The sequence below is a fragment of the Trachemys scripta genome, chromosome 2 (genome assembly GCF_013100865.1).
Source record: "Trachemys scripta elegans isolate TJP31775 chromosome 2, CAS_Tse_1.0, whole genome shotgun sequence".
Classification (NCBI taxonomy): Eukaryota; Metazoa; Chordata; order Testudines; family Emydidae; genus Trachemys; species Trachemys scripta.
Window position 1 is genome coordinate 256,555,191 of NC_048299.1, and position 23,203 is coordinate 256,578,393.

Below are 23,203 nucleotides of genomic sequence, written 5' to 3' on the forward strand. Positions count from 1 at the left end.
CCTCTGTGTACATTTAGTATATAAAACATATTAAAGGCCTTCTGGGCTTTTCCAATATAAAATTTATTCCTACGTAGTTTTTAAGTAAACAAGGTGTTTATATAGCCTCAACCATTTTGTCATTAGATGTGCAAAACATCTGTATCTTTATTTTGCTCTTATAAATCATTATTAAGATAATTAATTAGAGCATTCACTGGGTATTCTATAGAACATCACCTGTAGCTGGGGAAAGGTTTTTGCCTTGTTTTTACTGTACATGCTTTTATACAGTAACTCCTCACTTAACGTTGTAGCTATGGTCCTCAAAAATGTGACTTTAAGCGAAACAATGTTAAGCAAATCCAATTTCCCCATAAGAATTAATGTAAATGGGGGGGTTAGGTTCGAGGGAAATTTTTTTCACCAGACTATATTATATATCTATAATACACACACACACACACACACACGTTTTAAACAGACAATTTAATACTGCCACACAACGATGATGATTGTGAAGCTTGGTTGAGATGGTGAAGTCAGAGGGTGGCATATTTCCCAGGGAATGCCTTACTACTAAACGATGAACTAGCAATTGGCTGAGCCCTCAAGGGTTAACACGATGTTGTTAATGTAGCCTCACACTTTACAAGGCAGCACGAATGGAGGGAGGGGAAACAGCATGGCAGACAGAGACACACACCGTGTGTGAGAGAGAGAGATGTGCATTGCCCCTTTAAGTACGCTGACCCCACTCTAAGCACACTTCCTTTTTTAAATAGATCAGCAAGTTGAGACAGCAGCTCCTGCCAGAAAGCTCCCACCATCCTGAGCCCTGTCGTGAGCCTCTTTGGAAATGGGTTAAGCGTAGTGCAGGAGCAGGGGGGAGGGGGACACCCTGACATTAGCCCTCCCTCTTCCCTCCCCCCACCCCGCACAGCAAGCAGGAGGCTCCCGGGAGAAGCTCCAAGGCAAAGGGCAGGAGCAGCACATGGCAGTGGGGGGAGGGACAGGTGAACTGCCTGGTAACTGATAGCCCGCTGGGCAGCTGCCGCACAGGGAACTTAGGGGAATGGGAAGCTGGTAGGGGGGCTGCCAGTCCACCCTGGTTTCAAGCCGCCACCAGCTAGTTCCAATGGCCTGCTCTTCCTGCAAGCAGTGGACAAAGCAGGTGGCTGCCAAACTACGTTATAAGGGAGCATTGCGCAACTTTAAACGAGCATGTTCCCTAATTGATCAGAAACGTAACAACAAAACGTTAACTGGGATGACTTTAAGTGAGGAGTTACTGTACCACAACTGGATCACCCTTCTTTCGTGTTCTGGTATTTTAGAATTTTTAACTCCCCCTTAGTCTAATAATTACAGCAAGGGAATGGGCATCAGAACTCATGGGTTCTATTCTTGGCTTTGCAACCTTAGTTAAGTCACTTAATCACTTTGTGGCTCAGATTCCCCATCTGAAAGATGGGCAGTGTTTGGAGATTTCATGTTTTTAATATGTTTAGATCAAGCTGAAAAGCACTTTACAAAGGCAATTTATTTATAACACATTTCTGGTAGATATTTGAATTTATGTTGCCTTTATTTAAGTCTCTAACTCTTGATGATGTCATGACCTTTTTAGAGTTTTAGAGGATTGGTTGGGTTTTTTTTGTTTGTTTGTTTTTCATTTTTTAATTGTTATAGGATGCCTGCACCCTTTGTTTCTTTTTTATGGACGAGTATAAAGATTTTTTCAGTGCTTTTAAATCTAAGAGGGTGCTTTTATTTGATTTTCCTGACCCAGAATACCCTCCCTCACAACTTTATTTGTTTCTCTCTTTTCCAAATCCAATCCTGAATTCATTATTATGGCAAATGGCTTAGATTATTTTTCTGATTTAACAGAACAGCAGTCTACCAAGGAATCCATAGTATCTGCCAGTTACTATCTTTATCTATTTTAGAAAGTGAATTTCATCTGTAGGAACGAATGTCCTACATGCCCATAACAGGCTCAAACTCAACACTCAAGGGTTGATAATATAAGTTCAGCCTCTGCATCCATGAAATCCTTGGCTTCTGGTGTGACTGTTGATTAGGGTGCACATGGTCATGGTGATTTCTCAAAAACTGACTTTTGTCTACTTACAACTGGACCAGGCAATGAAGTTGGAGCATCAGATATTAATCAATCTTCATTTCTGATTACCTCGGTCACATTTCAGTCACTAACCAGGAGATGAAAGGCTGTAGATCCCTTACCAATCCACTGTACTATCCAGTTTTCTATTTCCCAATTACTTTTAATCTTCTAATCCTAAAATATTTTCTAATGCTCCTGTTTATCCAGTTGCTTTTGCACAATATAGCATCCAGAACATTTTAACAAACCCACACTTATGATGTTCTTCATCTCATGCAGGTCAGGACAGATTCTTGGCTTTAATGCTTGTTTCTATAAAACCACACTACCAGTCCTTAAACTCTGATAGGAAGAACTACCTCTCACAACATGGGAGAATCTTTAGGATATATCTACCCTTTGAATTATGCACTAAACAGCTATTAATGCGTGTGCAGGAAGAATCGAGCTGTGTTAGCAATGCAAAGAGCCAATGTAGTCCCCAAGCTTTCTGTGTTATTTGCATATCTTAAGCAAGTACCTATGGGGGTCACAGTCACTTGAAATAAGCATGCTCTTCTCAGGATTCATTCCATTCCTATTGAAGTCAATGGGAGATTTGGCACGGACTTTAAAAGGTAGTAAGATCAAGCCTTTTGTTTAAAAAAAAAAAAAAGTGACAGAACCACAATAGTTTTTAATTTAAGGCCATCAGGCCAGATTCTGTTAAAACAATGGAAGCCAGTGGCACTCAGAAACTCTTAGAATCAGGAACTTGGTTTGTATTTAAAGTACTGTACACCAATACTTAACACCAGAGAAAATATAACACACAATGCCATTCTTCATACCTTTAAAATATATTTTAAATTATGGGACAGATCTTCGGCTGTTGTAAGTTAACATAGCCCCATTAACTTCAATGTAACTACACTGATTTACACCAATGAAGGATCTGGCCCCATAATTTTAGAAAACTTTATTTTCTGTGCTTTTCTTCTTTTTGTTTTGTTTTTTGTTTGTTTGTTTTTGTTTTTGTCCTTTCATCTTATATCTAAGTGTCTCCTTTATTTTTATAACTTTTACCAGCTCTCTTCATCAACAGACATAATACACCACTGGCGATCACTAGCATAAAGACTAAAATACAAGCAATACATCGAAAAAGGAGAGACGTTAACAGAGCCCGTCCCAGGACACTGAAAATGATACTCCAATCTATAACACTTTTCTACGACTGTAACAATAACCTTTGTTTGAAGTAAAAATGCTGATCTAAATATCTGTTCTATAGCTGGTGTAATTTGTCCTCAAATGCTTTGACTGACAAAGACTGAGGGGATCATAAAGATATGAGTTTAGACTGCATCTTACTTTGGGGCACAATGTCTCAAGGTCTGGCAGTTCTGGAACGTATAGCTATTTTAGATCAAAATAATCATTTTTAGAATTTACTATCTTAAGCACTATCTATTTAGAAAGCTCCCAGTAGATAGCCTAGTAAATACAAAGATTCCTTTTGAGCTAATACTGGGTATGTGTTTTGAAGATGCAAACATTCTGAACCAGACTGGCAAGACCTTAACTTGTATGAGTGAGCACTCACAAGAGTAGTCTAATTGACTTCAACAGGTCTATCTGTGTAGATAACTGTGTATCAACAGGAGAATTTTTTTTTTTAATATTACACTATGTCAATGTTACCAAGTGCTTATTTATATGCACAAATACAATATTTTGTATTACATCTCAAGAAAATAACTAATACGTCACTTGTTCTGTTCATGGTGATGAACTGTGGCTAACCTACATGGGGTCATCCTTTGAAAACCTAAAGTCATGACTGTTGGAAACTAAATACAGAGGGAATCAGGATTCCCAGATAATATGCCCAGTAAGCAGACATACCAGACCTCTGCTCCACTTCAGTCTACTGTTCATTTGGACTCATTCTAGATTTATTCTGACTCTCATGAAATAAATCAAATTATTGAAATGCAATGGGAGATATGGGGTGCCAGCCAGACCTGGACAAAAAGAATTCTAACAGAGGACACTAGAGAAGGAAGAGAAAGGCCCACTGGCTTCTACGGCAACTCTGGAGAACAGTAGATTCATCAGAGTTAATCTCTGTTGTGTTCTGGATGTACACTTGAGGTATTCAGTGCACCCAGATCCAATTAGAGCACATTTCAGCGTCATGCCATTCAGCTGTCAGAGAAAGACCCCAACCATGCAACGAGTTCCTTGCAGTGAGATCCCAGGCACCTGTGCAAAGTGCCATTTGAGTAAACAGATTTCCACACGGTTGCTGGGACCATCTGCACAGAACTCATTGCAGTATCAGGCCAAAAGTGACTATTTTCAGTTCTAACCTATGTGCAATATTTTTAGGCAAACCTAATCTTTCAAATGGGAGAAACGAAAGTATCAGTTTGGTTATTCATGTGAAACTGAATCAGTTCAACTGATACCATAGGGCTACCAAGATGCACGTTAGCGAAAGAGGAGATCACAAAGTGAAAAGAAACGAAGAAGCTAATGAGTGCACAAAGAACTCTTATCCAGCTGGAAGCTAAGATTTCACAATCAATAATCAAATATTAGAGTTGTGGGGGGATATCCAAAGGTGATAACGTATATGAGTTTGTACAGAATTTGCTCCTGGAAACAGCATACCAGGACACACTCATGCTTAGCAATTCTTAACCAAACCAATGAACAAAGTACCACTTCCATATTTTAGGGTCTGGTTTTGGAATAACTGAGCTAAATGCCAATAAACCCAAAAAAATCAAATGTAGATCAGTTTCTCTAAACACAAGAGAATGTTAAAATCCAGTTAAATGAAAGTTTTCATTAACTGGTATCAACAAGCAACATAAAATTAGTGATTTTACAGGTAGCTCATCTAACGAGCAAGATGAATTTGAAAAGGGGTCAGTTAAGCAATGTATTCTGCTCATCATTCACATCCACAAAAATGCAGATGCTTTAATCATCATTATTTACTCTTCAAATGCTAATAACAAATATCAGAATCAGAAGGCAGATTCCTCTTGAAAGTGAACTATGCTACTAACACAAGTGTGATCACTGTAGTTATTTATGCCTCCAGTATAGATTCTGAACACATTTGTAAAGATTCCTTTGTAAAAACTGCCAAAACTACTAGTGGAAGCCATAATGATCAGTAGGGATGTCAGTTACATTTATATCCCCACAAACTGATCAAGTCCTCTTGCTCTTAACTCCACAGATCCCCACCTAATCAGTCTATTAATGACATTTAAAAGTGGAGAATAGAATAGAAGAGATTATTAATAATAGAACTACTGGTTCCTACTGGATTAAATCCTAGTTACGACAGCACTGACTTAATCCCTCATCACACCACATACCTTTAATGTGAGAAACAGGTCTGCTCCCAGCCTCTGATTAGTCTGTAGGATGGTCACACAACAGAATGCTTCTTCTGGGTGCATCAGATAACAATTAGGGAACACTTTCAACAGCTTCTTATTAACCAATGAAACTTGCCTCCTCAGTCAGAGCTGTGTTTAGTGGTAATATCCACTAAAAAAACTAAACAGACTAAAGCTGGATAAATTCCCCACATGCTTACAGAGCTATAGAACAAGTACAAAATGGCTATCAAGTCTAGTGAAGATTAGCAAAATTAGAGGAGAAATTAATGAAATGGAAATCAGCAAAACTGAGCACTCCATTTATCTCATGGCAAGATATCACTCTGATAACAGCATAAAGCTGATAAGGCACTTGTCTGGCAAAACAGCAACGTGCTAACAAATGTTTTCTAAAATCCATATTGGATTAACCTCCCAGAAACTGCTCAACAGAATGTACCCAATCCTATAAAACCAGATGTATCTCAATGAACTAAAGAAAACAGGGGTAGGGGGGTAGACAAAGCATGTAAAAATTGCCTCTCCAAAGTACATCTCGTTTATAAAGAAAACAAAGACATCTTCCCCTTCATTAAATATTCTAGATAAATCAAAGCCTACACAGCAGTAAGACCACAAGGTTCTATGGTCTGAATTATGTACACCTCTAGCTCGATATAACGCTACCTGATATAACACGAATTCGGATATAATGTGGTAAAGCAGTGCTCCAGGGGGGCAGGGCTGCGCACTCCGGTGGATCAAAGCAAGTTCAATATAGCGCAGTTTCACCTATTACGCGGTAAGATTTTTTGGCTCCCGAGGACAGCGTTATATCGAGGTAGAGGTGTACATCCTTACTTCTCAAAATCACTGTTTTACAAGAAATAATAAAGGAGTTTGTGTACCTGGACTTGAAGGCATATGTGCACCTGTATTTTGGGGATGAAAGTAGAATAATAAAAACGTATTTCTAAAAGGTTGCACAGAGGCAGGTGTCGCTCGTGTGGTATGTTTCAAAACAGATTTGATTTTTTTTCCCCCCACAAGCCCTTGCAAACCTAGTCCTTATCAGTCTAAAAACTGATACTGGATTTTTCTCTATTCTCTTTCCTTTTTCTATGGTGTGTGGGGGGGGGGGAAGAGGAGGTTTGTTTTTTGTTTGTTTTTGTTTATTGATTTTTCTCAATAGGCCTTATTACACAGAGTCCAAGAGTCAGTAGCAACCTCCACTGGTGAAACTTTCATATAGCACAAAGCCTGACTAATCACCATGAACCAGATCAAATATGCAACAGAGGGTCCTGTGGCACCTTTGAGACTAACAGAAGTACTGGGAGCATAAGCTTTCGTGGGTAAGATGCTCCCAGTACTTCTGTTAGTCTCAAAGGTGCCACAGGACCCTCTGTTGCTTTTTACAGATTCAGACTAACACGGCTACCCCTCTGATACAGATCAAGTATGTGAGGCTGTGCTAATACCCACCCTCTAGCTTCTGTCCTCATCTTCCTTGCCTAAAACATCATAAATCCCTAACTACCTCCATCCTAACAACAACAAAACAGTTTGTTAAGTGCGGTTGCATCAATAAATCAGCCCTTAATCCCATTTCACTAGCATTTCAAATTAATTTTGATTACAGAGGGGTTTGTTGTTTTCTCTTCAGACCATATCAGAATTTTAAGAAGATTGTTTTGATGAACTACTACTATGCATATGCAGTTCCTCTTTCTTAGAATGTAGGAGTCTTTGACTGACAACCAATTTCCAATAAAACGGCATTCAAGCTCTACTTAATACAATTCCATTCTCTTGTATTAGACTTCAACATTTTCCCAAGTCCTTGTGAAACAGACACGGTAGCAACACAAACGTGTGGGTGCAAAGGGGAATTTCAGATGTCCTTTGAGTATGTTTATGAATGTAGCAAAGCTGTTCAGAATTGTGAGGCATGAAAATATTAATCAGTTACATATCTTCTGACATGTTCTGCATCAACATCTGATGCATGTGCAAGTGATGAAGTATAGTATTTGGCACAGAGGCTTATTTAATCTTCTCTTTCCAAATTGGGCAGAGAAAATTAGCACTCTTTAAAAAGTTAAGTTTCCAGATCCAATTGTTCATTTAAAATCGGCAGCATTGTATAGGCTGTCTGTTCTATTTTAGAACGTTTCTGGTCTGAGAAAAGACTGATCATAACTGATTATCTATGTGCTGTTTCCTATCGCTTTTTGTCTTTCCTGCAATATCTTACTACCAGGGCTTAGTAGACAAGTATAGTCTAGGTTCAGCTGTTTTACTTCTAGTTCTATCAGTTCAAACTGAGATAGCTCACATATCTATTTTATTTCTGAAAATACTGCATAGGAAAAGTGTCCAGCTCACTCTCATCAAGCATAAACTTTTCTATAAATAACCAAGGGCCTAACGAAATAACTGTTTGGGGAAAATGAAAGTGTGTTTAGAAACTCAAATTCCTCTGTGCTGTATGCCTTAGCTGTCCCTGTGTGAACGTATTTCTGACAGCATGGATCAGTTGCTCTAAGATGCTGTCCCCAGAGTCAGCAAACTGAAACTATAGCAGAAAATCCAGGTATTAACATCATATTACGTGCTAATTATAAACCATCATTTCACATTGACATTATTCACATCTATCCTCTTTTATCTAAATCACGTATTTGCTTTCTAATCACAGTTTGACAGGAGAGAGCGTCTGACACAAGGCAGTGAAGTGATCTTTTAATAAGACAGCAGTTCAAAGACTGTAACTTTTATGCATAATAACTATCTTGATTTGATTTGCTGCTCCACGAAAAGATTTTCTAAAATTTCAAAAGTGAGAGGAAAAAAAGTTAAGTAGCTTAAAAAGCTACAAGTGCTTGAGGTGAGATGTTTGCCATTTTGACCTCCTATCTGAACTGTCTCCTTGTAACGACAGTAGTCTCTGCAGGTATTACTAAATATTTCTACTACCTGCACTTCTGTCTCTTTCTCTCTCTCTTTTTTAATGTTTCTTGGAATTTTGTCTGGTAATTACTACCAGGTCAGTGCATCAGGTCTGATGTAAACATGCTCCTGAAATTGGGTTGACATTTGAACTCATTTTACTTGTGATCTCTGTTCCTAACTGATTCAAATGATTTTTATTCCAAAGTGAATTTGTAGGTCGAAGAGTATACAGGCCTTCTACTGCTCATCACAGATCATTCATAAAGGGGGTTAAAATATTTTTTTTTTCAAAAATCAGTAAAATGTAGATTATTTTAAGATTATCAGGGTTTTACACTAAGGAAATTTTAACATTAATATCTCTGTCTAGGTTCAAATAACTAACATAGTGGACAACATGAGACAATCTTGTAAATCCATTCTTTATGGTAAGAATGTACAATTTTTATCCTTCACATTGGACAATGCAGTAGCATCAATACTAAAAATTAGATCAAAAAAATGATTAGCTGAGGCAATAGCTCAACCTTTATATTCATCTGAATTTGAACTGCAGTGTGAATATTATTATTGACTGCTATTTTTACAGCCCGATCTTGGTTTCCCATTGTGCAGAAATATAACCCTGTTGCTCTAGCACTAGATCACTTTAGAGTCCCACTTTCTGTTCTCAAAATACTGCAAGATCAAAGATTTGACTCCCAGCAGCCAACAGCCACAGATCTGTAGTTCCTTTTAATTTGCAGCTACATTCTAGTGTCCATCTGGTCCATTTTAAACAGTTATTTTCTGTTTTCTTTTCTCTCTCTGCTATAGAGAAGCTTTCAGACACGATTACTCTAAGCTGCCTGTTTGCCAACTAAAATCTTTTACTATTCATTATCACAAAGACTAAATTACATACAAGAAAGCCTATGACTGAAAAGCCAATTACTACTCAACCAGATTTACAGTGAACCTCCAAAAATACTGACTTAATATATCCTGTCCCCACATTGGCGTAACAATTTTGATAATTTATAGCAACCAATGGGTAAATAAAACACTGAATACAATAAGCCTAAATGGATCTAAGCATTCCTGTGGTTTAAGCAGGCTACATGAGATACTTAAATTATGTTGGATTATGCTGAGGAAGTAGGAGTTGCTTTATAATCACCTAGGGTGCCTATCCCATTCCCAATTTATTTCTTTGCAAGAAGCATGTGTCTGAGGAGGCAGCTTAGGGATATGGAAGATACAAACCTGCACATCATAAGTCCCGTTTAGTAAGACAGGTCTTTGGGAATTGATGTCCTGCAGCACTCCTGAAAGCACAGTGCGGTTGACTTTCTGGAAGTCTTTGGAGTGGCTGAACTGCACCATGTTGTGGAGAGCCAAAATTTTAGTGTCAAGCTCCGCATCCTGCCTGGTACGGTTGTGCAGTCCTAGGTGGTACTTGCGGAAGTGTTTGATGAGATCTGTGGGGTCGTTCCCATAGTAACCATAACCACAGATGTTGCATTTGAAGTCCTGAAGCTCTGGAGACAGAGGCGCCGTATCTGGGTTATCATTTGCTGACAAATCTGCTTTTGATTTGTTCGGCCTTAAACCCCCATCTGAAGGCACTTGTGGGTTTTTTGAGGCCATGGGGACCGGACTTGAGCCTTGGCCATCAGTTTGACCGCTTTGCACTTGCACTGTTTCATCTGTAGCTTTTGGCGACGTCTGATGCTCTTTGTCTGTCTCCACTGGATCTCCTGATGGAGTGAAGACCACATCTTGGGTGTCATCTGCATCTGATCTTAGAGGAGACTTCAAGGGCTCACAGATTCCCCCAACAGCTGGAGATGAGAAAGCCAGCATATTTCTGTCTGTCACCTCATCATGAGGAAAGGACGGAACATTTCCTCCCTTATTGTGGCTTTCATAATTGATGCCAGCCTTTTCACTCAGCACTGAGCTTTTTAAGTCTTTTTTAATGCTGGAAGATGGCTCTTGGATATGCAGGCAAAGATCCTCCTTGTTGTTTAGCTCTGCAGCATCACTCTGGTCGGTATTTTCTTGCATCTGATCTGCAGAAAATTCTTTTTTCCTTCCAGACTCTTCGTTTTCAGTACCTGTAGACTCAAGGATCTGTACCTCACCTTCACTAGCGATGTTTCTTAGAGGGGGATTCTTTTTCCGGACCATATCTGCCAAAATAGAGAGACAAACAATTATGGAATTATTTGAAATATAGAGTAGATTGTAACCCTGGCATTTTTTCAGCATTCTAAAAATATATAGATACGTAAAACCTGAAGAAACAGTTTTTGTCAGACAGATTTTAGCTAGTCTATGTAGCAAAATGGAAACATACCAAAAAAACTGGCCACATTGCGAATGCACTCCATTACAAAAATTCCTTTAAAATCTGTGAAAATCTAACTTCCATCAGAGTAAGTGAATTAAAGGTGTCATTACCTTTTCTGAAAATAGTGGTCAGTTAAAGCCAGTAGGAATTTTAAAGAATGCGTTCTTGAAAATCATTTTAGTATACTAAGGGGGGAGGAGAGGAGCCTTTGTGATCTAATGTGAATACACTGCACAACTAGACAAAGTGAAGTTTAGCAGAAATATGTCTACCACACATAGCTAGGAGTACTTGAACAGGCTATTATAAAGGTATCCGATTTAGGTGGGCAAGTTACTTTGAGGTTTTAGGAAAGTTATCTTTCCTAAACAGATATCTGCTGCTTCTTAGCAAAAGCTTCCCCTTTGTACCCATGTAAACTGCAACCTAGATTAAAGTAAAATACTAGACTCCAGTCCTGAAAACTATTACTCATGCAAGTAGTCTTATGTGCCACATAGGGAGAGCCAGACTTCAGTAGGACTACAAATGTGAATAAAGTTTTACAAAACTGAAGCCATAAATTTTACTTCACTGTTTTGCTTGATTACAGGTCTATCCAGGAAACACCTGGAAATGAAGTAGGTCTAACCATCTGAATGTTTTTTCTATATATCTATTGAATCTTAACTTCAGGCATTACCAGTATTGCCAAGTAGGAAGACATACCTCCCAGGTCTATATATGGAAACTGGGACCAGACAGAATGTAAGAGGTCAACATTGATGACTTATTGCTAACTGAAAAGGGAATGGTCTGAAAAAATGGTGACTGATATATATAGGTAGGATGCCCAACTGCAGATGCACTACACAGGCAATTGTGATTCCCACTGAGGATTTTTTTTTAAGCTGATACTTTCTTGACTGTGCATTTTTGGACTCTGGATTAGGATGCTCATCATCAGCTGCTTTGATCACTCTGTGTTCACACACTGACTATGTGTAGAAGACAGAAGTTCTACACTATTTCTATGGTCTTCTTTTTGCCAGTGCTGCACACAATGGTGGTTGTTTTTCCCCTGCCAAATGGTGTGTGGTCTAGTGGCAGCAGACTGCACTAACATACATGAGATCCAAGCCTGAGACTCAAACTTGATCATCGGTTCCCAGGCCAACAGTTACTGTGAGTGCTACATTACATCTTTCTGTGAGCAGAAGGGCCCCTGGCAATTTTGAGAGCAATGCTGATGTTTTTCAAATGGTGCCATATCCAGACCTCCTAGAGTGTAGGATGATCTTCTCAAAACAATACCTAGTGAAGGGGGACTGGGGCCAGAGGGTAAAATAAAGGAATCAGCATCTGTTCTTCCTTCTGTTTATATCTGCTCCACATGAAAGGGCAGTGTTTCCTACATTGAGAAAAAAAGACAACTTCTCATGGAAAGTGTCCCTCTTGTGCCTAAGATTCTGGTGTCTTTGCAGTTGAGCTGATCCACAGGCAGCATTGTCTGCAAGAAGACTGCATTGACTTGCAGTGCTAACTCGTTACACACATACAGACATTCCGTGTGGTCTTAATTGGTTTCTTAACACTCTAGTGCAATTCCTTATTTTAGTAAGCTAACATGCCTGTGAACCAAATGCCTTCTCCTCTTTCAACTAGATCACAACTGCCAATGCATACATGTGCTGAAAAAATAAATAAATAACACCTGAACAATTAAGTCAGTCACTAGTCAGGACTGTAACACCAGAAAGACTTCTTGATTCAGCGAGGGCAGGTTAAGCAAGACAGCCCCAACCCCACAAAACATGTAAGCATGTGCCCAACTTGAAGCATCTGGGTAGTCCCATTGACTCATGGTATTACTGTTGTTCTATGGGACTTCTCACATGTTGATGGTTACACATATGCTTATATGATTTGCAAGATCAGGATCTATGCTAGGTGTCTTTCTAAATCCATGTTTGCTTGGCACCTGCTTACACAATCTAAATGATCTGTAAAATAATCACACTTCCACTGAAACCCATGGGCAAATTAAAAAGGAACATCAATTGTGTTAGGTAAGAAGGAGCCAGAGGTTTAATAAGAGAACATCATGGTGTTTTTTTAGGTCAAAATTAAACAGGGCTGAATTTCTGTTTTTTAATGTTTTTGCAACTGGTTCTATGGGTAGATAAGGAGAGTTTGGGGCCTTGTTATCTTGGAGGAAGACAAAATGAAAGACAGTCTAAAAGAATCCCTACCCATGCAAGAGCGCCAAGAAAATTGGGGCTGCATGCAACCTTACTAGATAGAACTCCAGATATAGATGTCCTGTGTTCAATCTCAACTTCCATGTCTGTGGGGCCATGCGCATATGTAGGCAACACCGAATACTTCTGCTTAAGGGAATTTTCCATGCTGTATTTTATAGTCATAAAAAATATGAAAATGTTCATATAAATAGAAATTGTTCTCAAGCTGCATGTAAGATTTTTTTTTTAATATTCTGTGATTTACATGGTTGGTATTTATTCTAGAGAACCCTTAGAAAAGAAATGATACTTTTCCTGTTGCTGGAATTCCATCACTATCATTTTTCAGAAAGACATATTATGTAAATAAAAGCACATTTGCAGTACTTCTAAATCAAGGAAACCATCCACTAGCAAGTCTTAAGTTAGATACAGGAAGAATATAGCCACTCAAATTATTATCTCTAAGACAAATAACAGATTGCACAATGTTTTATTGTGTGCCAAGAACTTTTTCAGTTAACATTTTCACTTGAAAAAATGGATCACATACTTGTAAAATCATACCCAGCATTGACTTCATAAGGCATGTGGCTTTAGAGTGCTTTTTACAATTATTAATTCTATTAGTCAACTAGCAGGAGGGCTAATGCAATTGTCTTAGAAGATGCACGGAAGACACAGAAGACATTTTGAGAGCTGATCTGTACATCTGCAAAACAAAACAAAACAAAGGTTTTCCTTCCTAAATTATGCATTCACAATGTTGCTTTTACTTAAAAACATTATTATGCCTATTTTATATTCACATGCAACCATCACTGGGCACTATACCAAGAATGGCAGCAAGCTATTCTGTACTTCAGTCAAGCTTAAGAAGTGCTACATCTCTTTCTCTCTCTTTCTTGTGCGCGCGCGCACACACACACACACGCACAGAGATTGTGCTATCACATTAAATTGCCTCAGATGTCAGTTTTACCCAAGAATGTAAAACAGATGCTGAAATCTAGCTGGAGATGTTGTGTAGCAAAAAAACACTTTTTTTTTAATAAATTAATATATATTCCACATTGCTGGGAACTGTATGGCTTAAAGGGACAGGTAATTAGATACCAGCTCAGTGGTTCAAATCCAGCCCACGTTGGCAGTGACTGAAAGTCATCATCTATTGGCTGCGTAGTGTCCCACAATACAATGAATCTAGTAGTATTAATTTAGTTGCTAGTGGGCAAATGTCCATATGACAAAAACATAGTCACAATGACAGAAAAGTTTATTCACAGTCTCAGCAAAGAGACTAAGTGCTAAATGCGCATAGAGATTGAACTACCTGCTCATTATTGGAGGTGGTAATCTTTCCACAACAAAGGGAAGATTTAAAGCCTGATCTGAAGCCCTCTGAAATCAAGGAAACTGTCTTCAACAGGCTTTGGATCAGGCCTTTGAGAAAGGTAGTGTGCAGAACTGGTTTGCGGGGTTCTACAAGGCTGTGGCCTTTCATTATCCTATTTGCATGGAGGAGGGTAGGAGTGAGGTAGCATTGAAAATATAAATTAATGTAAAGTGATCAAATGGGTTCAAAGTTGGTCACTGATTTTTTCCTGAAGGTACTTATATGTCCCCTTATCCATCACAATAGCATCTGAGGCCCTCACAAGTGCTTCTGTTTTTAAACCACAGTAATAGTTATTCATGGTTCCCCTGCAAGGGGGGAGAAAGGAAATTGTTTGTCAGGACGAATTAAAAATGTTAGCACTGACTCTGGAGGTATGCACTGTCCGTTACCTGGGCCATAACTGTTTTGTGGAAAACCTGTACTCCAGCAACCTTCACCAGCTCGACATTTTACCAGCTCAATTTAAGAATTTAGAGATCAGGATATTGCAGATACAAGTCATCTTAGTCCAGCTGACAGACGCATGGTTACATTGCCCCGGAACAATGGATTGCTCCCCTTTCCATCTTAAACCTGTTTCCGGTTAAGCTGAATATGTTTATGTCACATAAACCCACATGTGGGTAAATTTATAGATTTATAGATTCCAAGGGAAGGGACCACTGTGATCATCTAGTCTGACTTTTTGTATAACACCGGCCCTAGAGCTTCCCCAACATAATCCCGAGAGCAATCCAATCTTGATTTCAAAATTGCCAGTGATGGAGAATCCATCAGAGCCCTTAGTAAATTGTTCGAATGGTTAATTACCCTCACTGTTAAACATTTACACCTCATTTCCAGTCTGAAGTTGTCTAACTTCAACTTCCAGCCACTAGATCGTGTTATACCTTTCTCTGCTAGATTGAAGAGCACATTATCAAATATTTGTTCCCCATAAATGGGACTGCACAGTATTTAACAGAGCAGCTATATGTCAGAGTAAAAAGCATTCAAAGCAGACAGTAGGCTCTCCGTGTAAGATTTAGCTTGAGTGTACCTCTGATATACACACTTTAGTTATGTGATTATTATAAAGGCACTAAACATCAGGACAGACTTTATTCATATGCTCTTTACATTACAATAACAGATTTGAAAGATGTGTGAACTTTGTGACATGACCAATGACTAGTACGGTATTTGGGGCACAGGTAGATAAGTAGAAGGCAAGTAGATGGGACCTCTGAACACTGTGACTTTAGCTATGCCAGTACATCCCAGAAATTCAAAAGATATTGACATTTAACAGCATACAGTAGGATCTCATTAAACTCTCAATGTCTCAGCTTAATATATGCCTAATAGTTACCTACCTCACATAAGTATTGCCAGGCTTAATTAATTAATGACCGTAAAACTCTCTACTGAAAACTGCTATATAGCACAAAATATTATTTCAAAAATCATTAGGTCCAAAAAAAAAAAAAAAAAAACCACCTGTGGAATTCCAGCCTACACCATTTTGTGGGCTTGGAAGTGATCAATTATTAGAGGAGACTCAGACTACTTTTAATAATTTTTTGAACTTTTTTTCTCCGTCACAGTTCTGACAACACCTTGATAGCTAGAAAATGAATCTTATCTTTGGAATAGCATACATTCACACTAGTTTGTATTGTAGGGTTGGATAAGAGAGTAGGGCTTTTGGAACTGGTTTGGCATTCTCTTGTAAAACAAAGAAGAATACATGTATTTTGATGTCTGCCGACACTCCACCTCACCATGAAACATGATCATCTACTCTACCACGGTGCTCACATTTACCACCTCAGGGGGTGGGGGAGATTATTCCACACAAAGATACTACAAACACTGTAGGCTGGGCTTTATTCAAAAAACAAACATACATACAAACAAACAAAAACACAACACCTTAGATGTCTTGTTAAAGGTGTTTGTTCTGCCCAACTATATAAAGCCCGAAATGAGCTGAAGCCTTCCTACCTAACAGGCCATTTCTCTCCCTCTTCCTCCTGCTGCAGTTATGATCAGTAAGTACTCCCAGGCTGGAAATCCCTAGTCAAAAGAAAGGCTGTTTCCAGCAGGGTGCTCCCCATGAGGACCCCTCAACTTTAGAATTCACTTTCCACCCAGTCCATATTCAACAGCCCAAACTGGCAACAATTATGGTTAGAAGGTCAACAACGTATGATTAGGTCAGCAAATTTCAGAGTGGTAGCCTGTTAGTTTGTATCAGCAAAAACAAAGAGGAGTCCTTGTGGCACCTTAGAGACTAACACATTTATTTGGGCATAAGCTTTCGTGGGCTAGAACCCACTTCATCAGATGCATGAAGTGAAAAATACAGGAGCAGGTATAAATCCATGAAAGGATGGGGGTTTATTACCTACACCCTTTCCCAAGGGTGTAGGTAATCCACATCCCCAAGAGGCGGTAGCTATGTCAATGGGAGAAGCCCTCTCATCAACATAGCGCTGTCTACAGTGAGAGTTAGGTCAGTAAAACTGCTTCACTCAAGGGTGTGGATTTTCCACACCCCTGAGCAATGTAGCTCTACCGACAACTTATGATGCTAGCATAGACCAAGCCTTTGCCTATCATGCCCAGTGAAAGGCAGCAATATACTATGTTTCCTAGCAAGCTTTGCTCTCTTGCTCTCATAGAGACTGATTAGGAACAATTAACACCTCGTCTTAACCCTTCACTACTGAGAGGAAAGAGGAGCTCCAGACCTCTTTACATCTGGAATTCAAGCATCTGGCTCTGAACAGAAGGATAGCAGAATGGACTTATTCACAAACAACCCACTGATTCTCAAGAGCACTTCCTTCCCTTTTGTATCAGTGTCCCGAAACCATGAAAGAAGGAAGAAAGGCAAGGCAAGAAAAGTCATAGCCCTAGCAAAGTGCCCCCAAAGTTGACTTTTAACATATTAGGGCCTGATCCTACAAATCTGAAATAACGTAACTAGTCCTTCGTGTGTGTAACTGCTTTGAATAAATTACAGCTCCTCACATGAGTAAAGATCTGCAGGATCAAACAATTATTTTGTAAAAACTTCTCTGTTCAATGGTTTAAAAAGACTCGCTGTCTTGATACTCTATATTCTGTATGCACCACTTAAATGGTGATTGCATAATCGAGTTAGAAAATTCAAGGCTGCCGATAAATATATTGCTTATAGGTCTTGATGGCAGAAGAGCTACTAAACCGCAAAGGTGCATTTCCCTCCCTTTTTCAGGCGCTCCAGTACAAACACTGAACATCAAATTAGTTTCTTCACAAAATGTTTCAAACTTTGTTTAAAAAAGAAAAAAAAGTTACATGCTATGCTGTCTTGTTCATTCCCATTTAAATTTGCTCTCTCTGCATTGATCATTCATGATTCTTGAAAAGTATGTCTTTGACATCCTAAATCCTGTTGAGGTAGAAAGTGTCATCACCTTCAAACAACTCTCATCAAATAAATCTCCTATTAATTTGCATCAAATTAATCCAAAACAATCTTTTCTATTAGCATATGCTTCAGAGCACGGAGCACATTAATAGTCCTCTAGCCACCGGACAAAATCTAGGTTTTTCTATGGGATAAAATTAGCTTGCTCATTTCAGAGCATTTAGGAGTGCAGTTTGAAAACATTTTGCTTAAGTCTTTGATTGAAAGCTTGCTCATTACAATTAAAATTTATGACCAGCATAATCCTACAATCAATTTTCAGGCAAAATTCCCACTGAAGTCAAGAGGAGATTTGCCAATAGGGGATGCACGATTGGTTTAACTGATCTCCAGATGGTTTAACTGATCTCCAGAGAGGAGATGGCCCAATGTCATACAGCAGGTCAGCAGCAGAGCTAGGAACAGAACCCAGCTCTCCTGAGTCCCTGGCCCATTTCACTCTCCTCTGCGTATTTCAGCACAGAGAGTTTCAAGCCAGCACTGGGCAAAAGGCCAACCTCTTGTAATTTAATAAGGTTCAGAAAGAGCACCTCATGGAAAAATCTAAATGCTTCAATTTATCATGACAGTTATGGGATAAACTGGCATTTTATTTGTATGTAAATTAGACTCCAAAACAAAATAAAAAGGCCATGCTTTCAGAGAATATTGTACCTCCGCTTCTCTGCTCTCAATTTGTCTAAAACCAGCTCTGTGTATTAAAGGTGTTTAATTTTTATGTGTTGATGTTGCTTTGCGTGCTCCCCAGTCTGTTATTTTACTGAGGAGTAAATCCAAAATGATTGTTCACTGCAGTGAAATAACTGCCTTCGTAACAGCACTTAGCTCCCCCATGGCAGGCACAGCCCAGCCATCCACACTGAATTCACTGGTTATTTTATTAATGTAGCAAAAAGTAGGTACATTATATAGGAACATAGGAATTACCTGACTGGATCAGACCAGAGTTTCATCTAGTCCAGTATCTTACCTCCGACAGTAGCCAGTGCAGGATGCTTCCGAGCAAGGTGCAAGAAGCCCCGTAGTGGACAGTTATGAAATAAACTGCCCATAAGAAAAATGTCCTCCTATCACCCAGTAGTTAGAGAGCAGCTTATTTTCTGAAGCATGAGGATTATATCCCTTACATAACTTTTTTATGTTTTAGTATTTGCTATTCTAATTCTGGATATTCTTGACATCCTATAAACCTCTAATATCTTTTTCAGTTCTATTATGATCTAGACTTCAATGGTATCTTGCGGCAATATGTTCCACAGTCTAATTATGTATTGTGTGAAAAAGCATTTCCTTTTATCAATTTTGAATTAGCCGCCTTTAAATTTAACAGAATTTTTCCTTGTTCTTGCATCAGGGTATAGGGTGAACAGAAGATTCCAATATACATTCTCTATATGATTCACTATTTTACATACTTTTATCATGTTCCTCTCTTGGGTAAGCTATCACAATCTTTTCAAAGCTCTCTTCATACAAAAGTTTTTTGAAGTCCCTAATCATTCTCCTTGCCTGTCTCTGAACCCCCTCTAATCTGTAATATCCTGTATCCTCAAAAGAGTAATTAGATACTTAAAATCATAACATAACTATAAAATTCCCGAATGACAATGTTAAGATACTTACATTAGTTCAGAAACAGTGTCACATACAAATATAGAAAGAAAGAAGGAATTAATTGCACGTCATTTTGAAAAATGTGTTATCCAAAATATTCAGAGATGAGTACAATATATATTTGTACATTATTGTGCATATAATAATGTATACATCTAAAAATATTGGTGGGCCAACGGAACAGCAGTAGAATATTAGTACTAGTGACAAAGATTATGATATATTGCCATTATCAAAAACAATTACAGCTGAGGGCTTTTTTCTTTCAACTTTATATTGCTATTGACCTTAAATTCATTATTGTTCCCCTATTCATCATAAGTTTAACATCATAATAGATGAGATCCATGACACAGGCCAGGGCCGAGTTGTACAATGCTTTTAAGGGAAGGATGAGAAATTTAATTTTGATACATGAGCCAGTTGTGCAATTCAAATAGGGGAGTCTCATGGCAGGACTGAACAGAGAAGAAGGTATTTGCTGATCCCTTTTGGATATATTAAAAGGGAGCAATATGAAGATCAGGCAGGGTAGAAAAGAGGAGATTTACAGTAAGCAAGGCTGAGATGATAGGGTCATAGACAAGTATTTTTCCCATAGGGATTAAAAGGAAGAAAGGAGATTTTGCTATGGTTTAAGAAATGGACCAGCAAGGTACAGTGAGAGCCTCTAAGTGAGAGGAAACGGAGGATCCAAAGATATCACCAAGATTACACATAGACAGGGAGGAAGGCATTGTCAACAGCAAGAAAGTTAAGAGGAAACACACGTGGTTCAGGAAATAAGTATCTCAATTTTGGCTATATTAAGTTTGAGCTGGTGGCAGGCCATCCAAGATTAAATGAAACAAACAATAACTTCACTCATTTTTTTTATCAAGACTACAGAAGATGTGTCAGTCTAAGTGGAAGTCTTGTTCTTTTCAGTCAGGGAATAAGCCCACTTTTCTTGCTAAGCCCAAACTCCCTTTAAAGACAATGGGAGTTTGGGGTTTGCAAGTGACACAGAACTGGACTCTTGAGATATTTGGCAGAGGCACTGCACACTGCAATGCAGAGACACAGGGTAGGACCTAGTTCCCAGGCCGTCAGAAATCAGGTATGGATGGGAGTGACTCATTTGTTCTTTTGGCTTGTGGAACACTATGGGCTGACGGCAAAAGTCCCACGGGCTTCAAAGGGACTGGGATCAAGGCCCATGGCTTCTCCCTGTGCATGTGCCACCTGCTAGCCACAAAAAACAAGCATCAGATGAAATTGCTCACTCAGACAAAACCAGAAGACGTTGAACTGATACGCTGTCTCCAAAATCTGATGAGTCTGAGCATCCAAACTGGGGGCCAAAAAATTAAAGCAGCAAAGTAACTCAAAAATAAATTGGAGGAAGCTTCTAGTTAGGGATGGATGAATTGGCACAGATAAAATAAGAACACACCTAAACTTTTACCCCAAACCCAAACTCAACCAAAACCTTCTGAGGAAAGGGGGAAAGGAAGGACGGGAAGAACAGGATAAGTATTGGCTGGGATTTCAAAAAAGTTCAGCTACATTCAGTTTGAAGACGGGAGTGGAAGAGAGAAACAAACAGGGTATCAAAGCTGGGATTCCTGACAGACCAAAAGTGGAGAGAGGGAAGGAAACACAGGGGAGACTGTTCAATTCTGTAGCTTTCCTATATACAGCCTGGACCAGAAGCAGAAATGCCAAAATGCCATGGGAAAGGATATTCTCATGGTATTTTTCCAGCCATAGCAGAAGCACCAAAAAGCTCATAAAACTACCCCTTCTTACACGATTGCTGGCCTGGGCTTGCAGACACAAAATGTATGGATAGGACAAGTGACAGCAATGGGAGTCGAGCCCATTTACATTAGGGCTGACTTGGGTAGGTAATCTTTAGGGGGCTTATGCAAACTGAGCTGCACCTTCAAAGCTTCTGATATGCCCCTACTGTGTAGTTTTAGGGTACGTCTATACTTACCTCCAGGTCCAGCGGTAAGCAATCTATCTTCTGGGTTCGATTTATCACATCTTGTCTAGACGCGATAAATCAATCCCGGATCGATCTCGGAAGTGCTCGCCGTCGACGCCGGTACTCCTGCTCCGTGAGAGGAGTACGCGGAGTCGACGGGGGAGCCTGCCTGCCGCGTCTGGACCCGCGGTAAATTCGAACTAAGGTACTTCGACTTCAGCTACGTTATTCACGTAGCTGAAGTTGCGTATCTTAGTTCGAAGTGGGGGGTTAGTGTGGACCAGGCCACAGTCTTGCCTGAGCATGCTCAAGAGAACTCACATTCAAAGAGTGCGGGGAAGGGGCAACAGAAGATTCATTTTTCTATCTGTACTTTTAAAACAACAAAAATGCAAATCTACAGGCTGAGTAATGTTGGTAAGAATGTATAGCTAATGCTATTCCATGCTTTCCAATTTCCATACGCTAACACTAACCGGAGATATTATTAAATCTAAAAGTTATCTTGATGCTTTGATAATCAAATTAAATCTATATATATATAATGACTCTACATACGCAAAGTTTACAAAACTATTAAGTTTCACTATTGCAACTGTTTCCCCCATGCGCTGGGAGTTAACATATATCCAACAGCCATACATTCCCAACACAGACTGTTTTATTTCGTAATTGATTTAAGAATTTAGATTTTTAAAAATGGGATATGTTTAGATATTGATATAAACATTTTCTATACATTTGGAATGGATCATCTTTTAACTCTGATCTTGCTATGGCCGTGACTGATACAATTTTCAGCTCTATTTGATTTGGGTGTCAAATAAGGAGGGAGGCCTGTTCAGCATTATATTATACAATTTTATATTTCATGTCCCTTGTGAAAATGTACTCTACGTTAAATACAAACAAGTCAGATTCTGCTTTTACAGTGGGCACAAATGACCCAACTCTCCCTTGTGATTGGGGACAGCAGCAGCAGCAGAACCACAACAAAAAATCGGATTGTGCGTTCCCTACACAAAACAGCAGCTATGCCTAATCAAGAAAGCTTGGCCATTTGTCATAAATTAGAGAGCTGACATTGGAACCTAATATTAGCTTTAGCCAAGATACTGGTGAACTACCTTGCATTTGCGATCAGCATTATCGACTGCAAAAGAATTTCCACAGTAGCACATATTACATTGAACCCATACTAATGCAAAAACAAAGAGCCACTTTGTTATAGAGAAACACAGGAGTCAAAGGGAATAGAAATGTGTTTGCTGTTAGGTGGTTTCTCCTTAACCAGTGTTAAATCAGTAACATACTTTTTTATTGGGGGGTGTGGGGGAGGGCAGGGGGGTATATAGCCATGGTAATTTTTGGTTATGAAGATGCTTCACGACAGAGAAGAACTTTAGAACTTTTGAGGAGGTGAAGAAGTGGGTGCCCTCAGGGTCAAACAGATGTGTGTTTTCAATACAGTATATCATTTCTGTAGCACCATTTTGGTTCTGCTGGAGAAGCAAAGCAAACACAGACTCTTAAAAACTCTGTTGTAAACATGTGATATGGTTATTACAGCGGCTTCAAGCACTGTGCTCTTGCGTCCATCTTCCAGTGGCAAGTGATGCCAACTTCAACTTACTGATTGCTGGATGAATATATAGAGTGAAAAAAAAAGGTTTCTAAATCAGTTTCTGCCCAACTCCCACATGAACTTTCCATGGGAAAATCTCATAATACTGGAGTAAGTGATTTTTTG

General features: G+C 39.1%; 1 protein-coding gene across 3 annotated transcripts in view; it reads right to left on the reverse strand.

Annotated features, from left to right (window-relative positions):
• TRPS1 (transcriptional repressor GATA binding 1) overlaps positions 1–23,203 on the reverse strand; it is a 260,928-nt gene that overhangs the window by 204,389 nt on the left and 33,336 nt on the right. For 2 of the 3 annotated variants that reach the window (XM_034763498.1, XM_034763499.1), the window contains exons 2-3: positions 13,562–13,720; positions 9,697–10,625 (exon numbers count right to left, since the gene is read on the reverse strand). In XM_034763498.1, the coding sequence (XP_034619389.1) occupies positions 9,697–10,625; positions 13,562–13,598 (966 nt within the window). In that variant the 5' untranslated portion in view covers positions 13,599–13,720. The remainder of the gene's footprint in view (positions 1–9,696; positions 10,626–13,561; positions 13,721–23,203) is intronic. The other variant, XM_034763501.1, reaches the window with a different exon arrangement.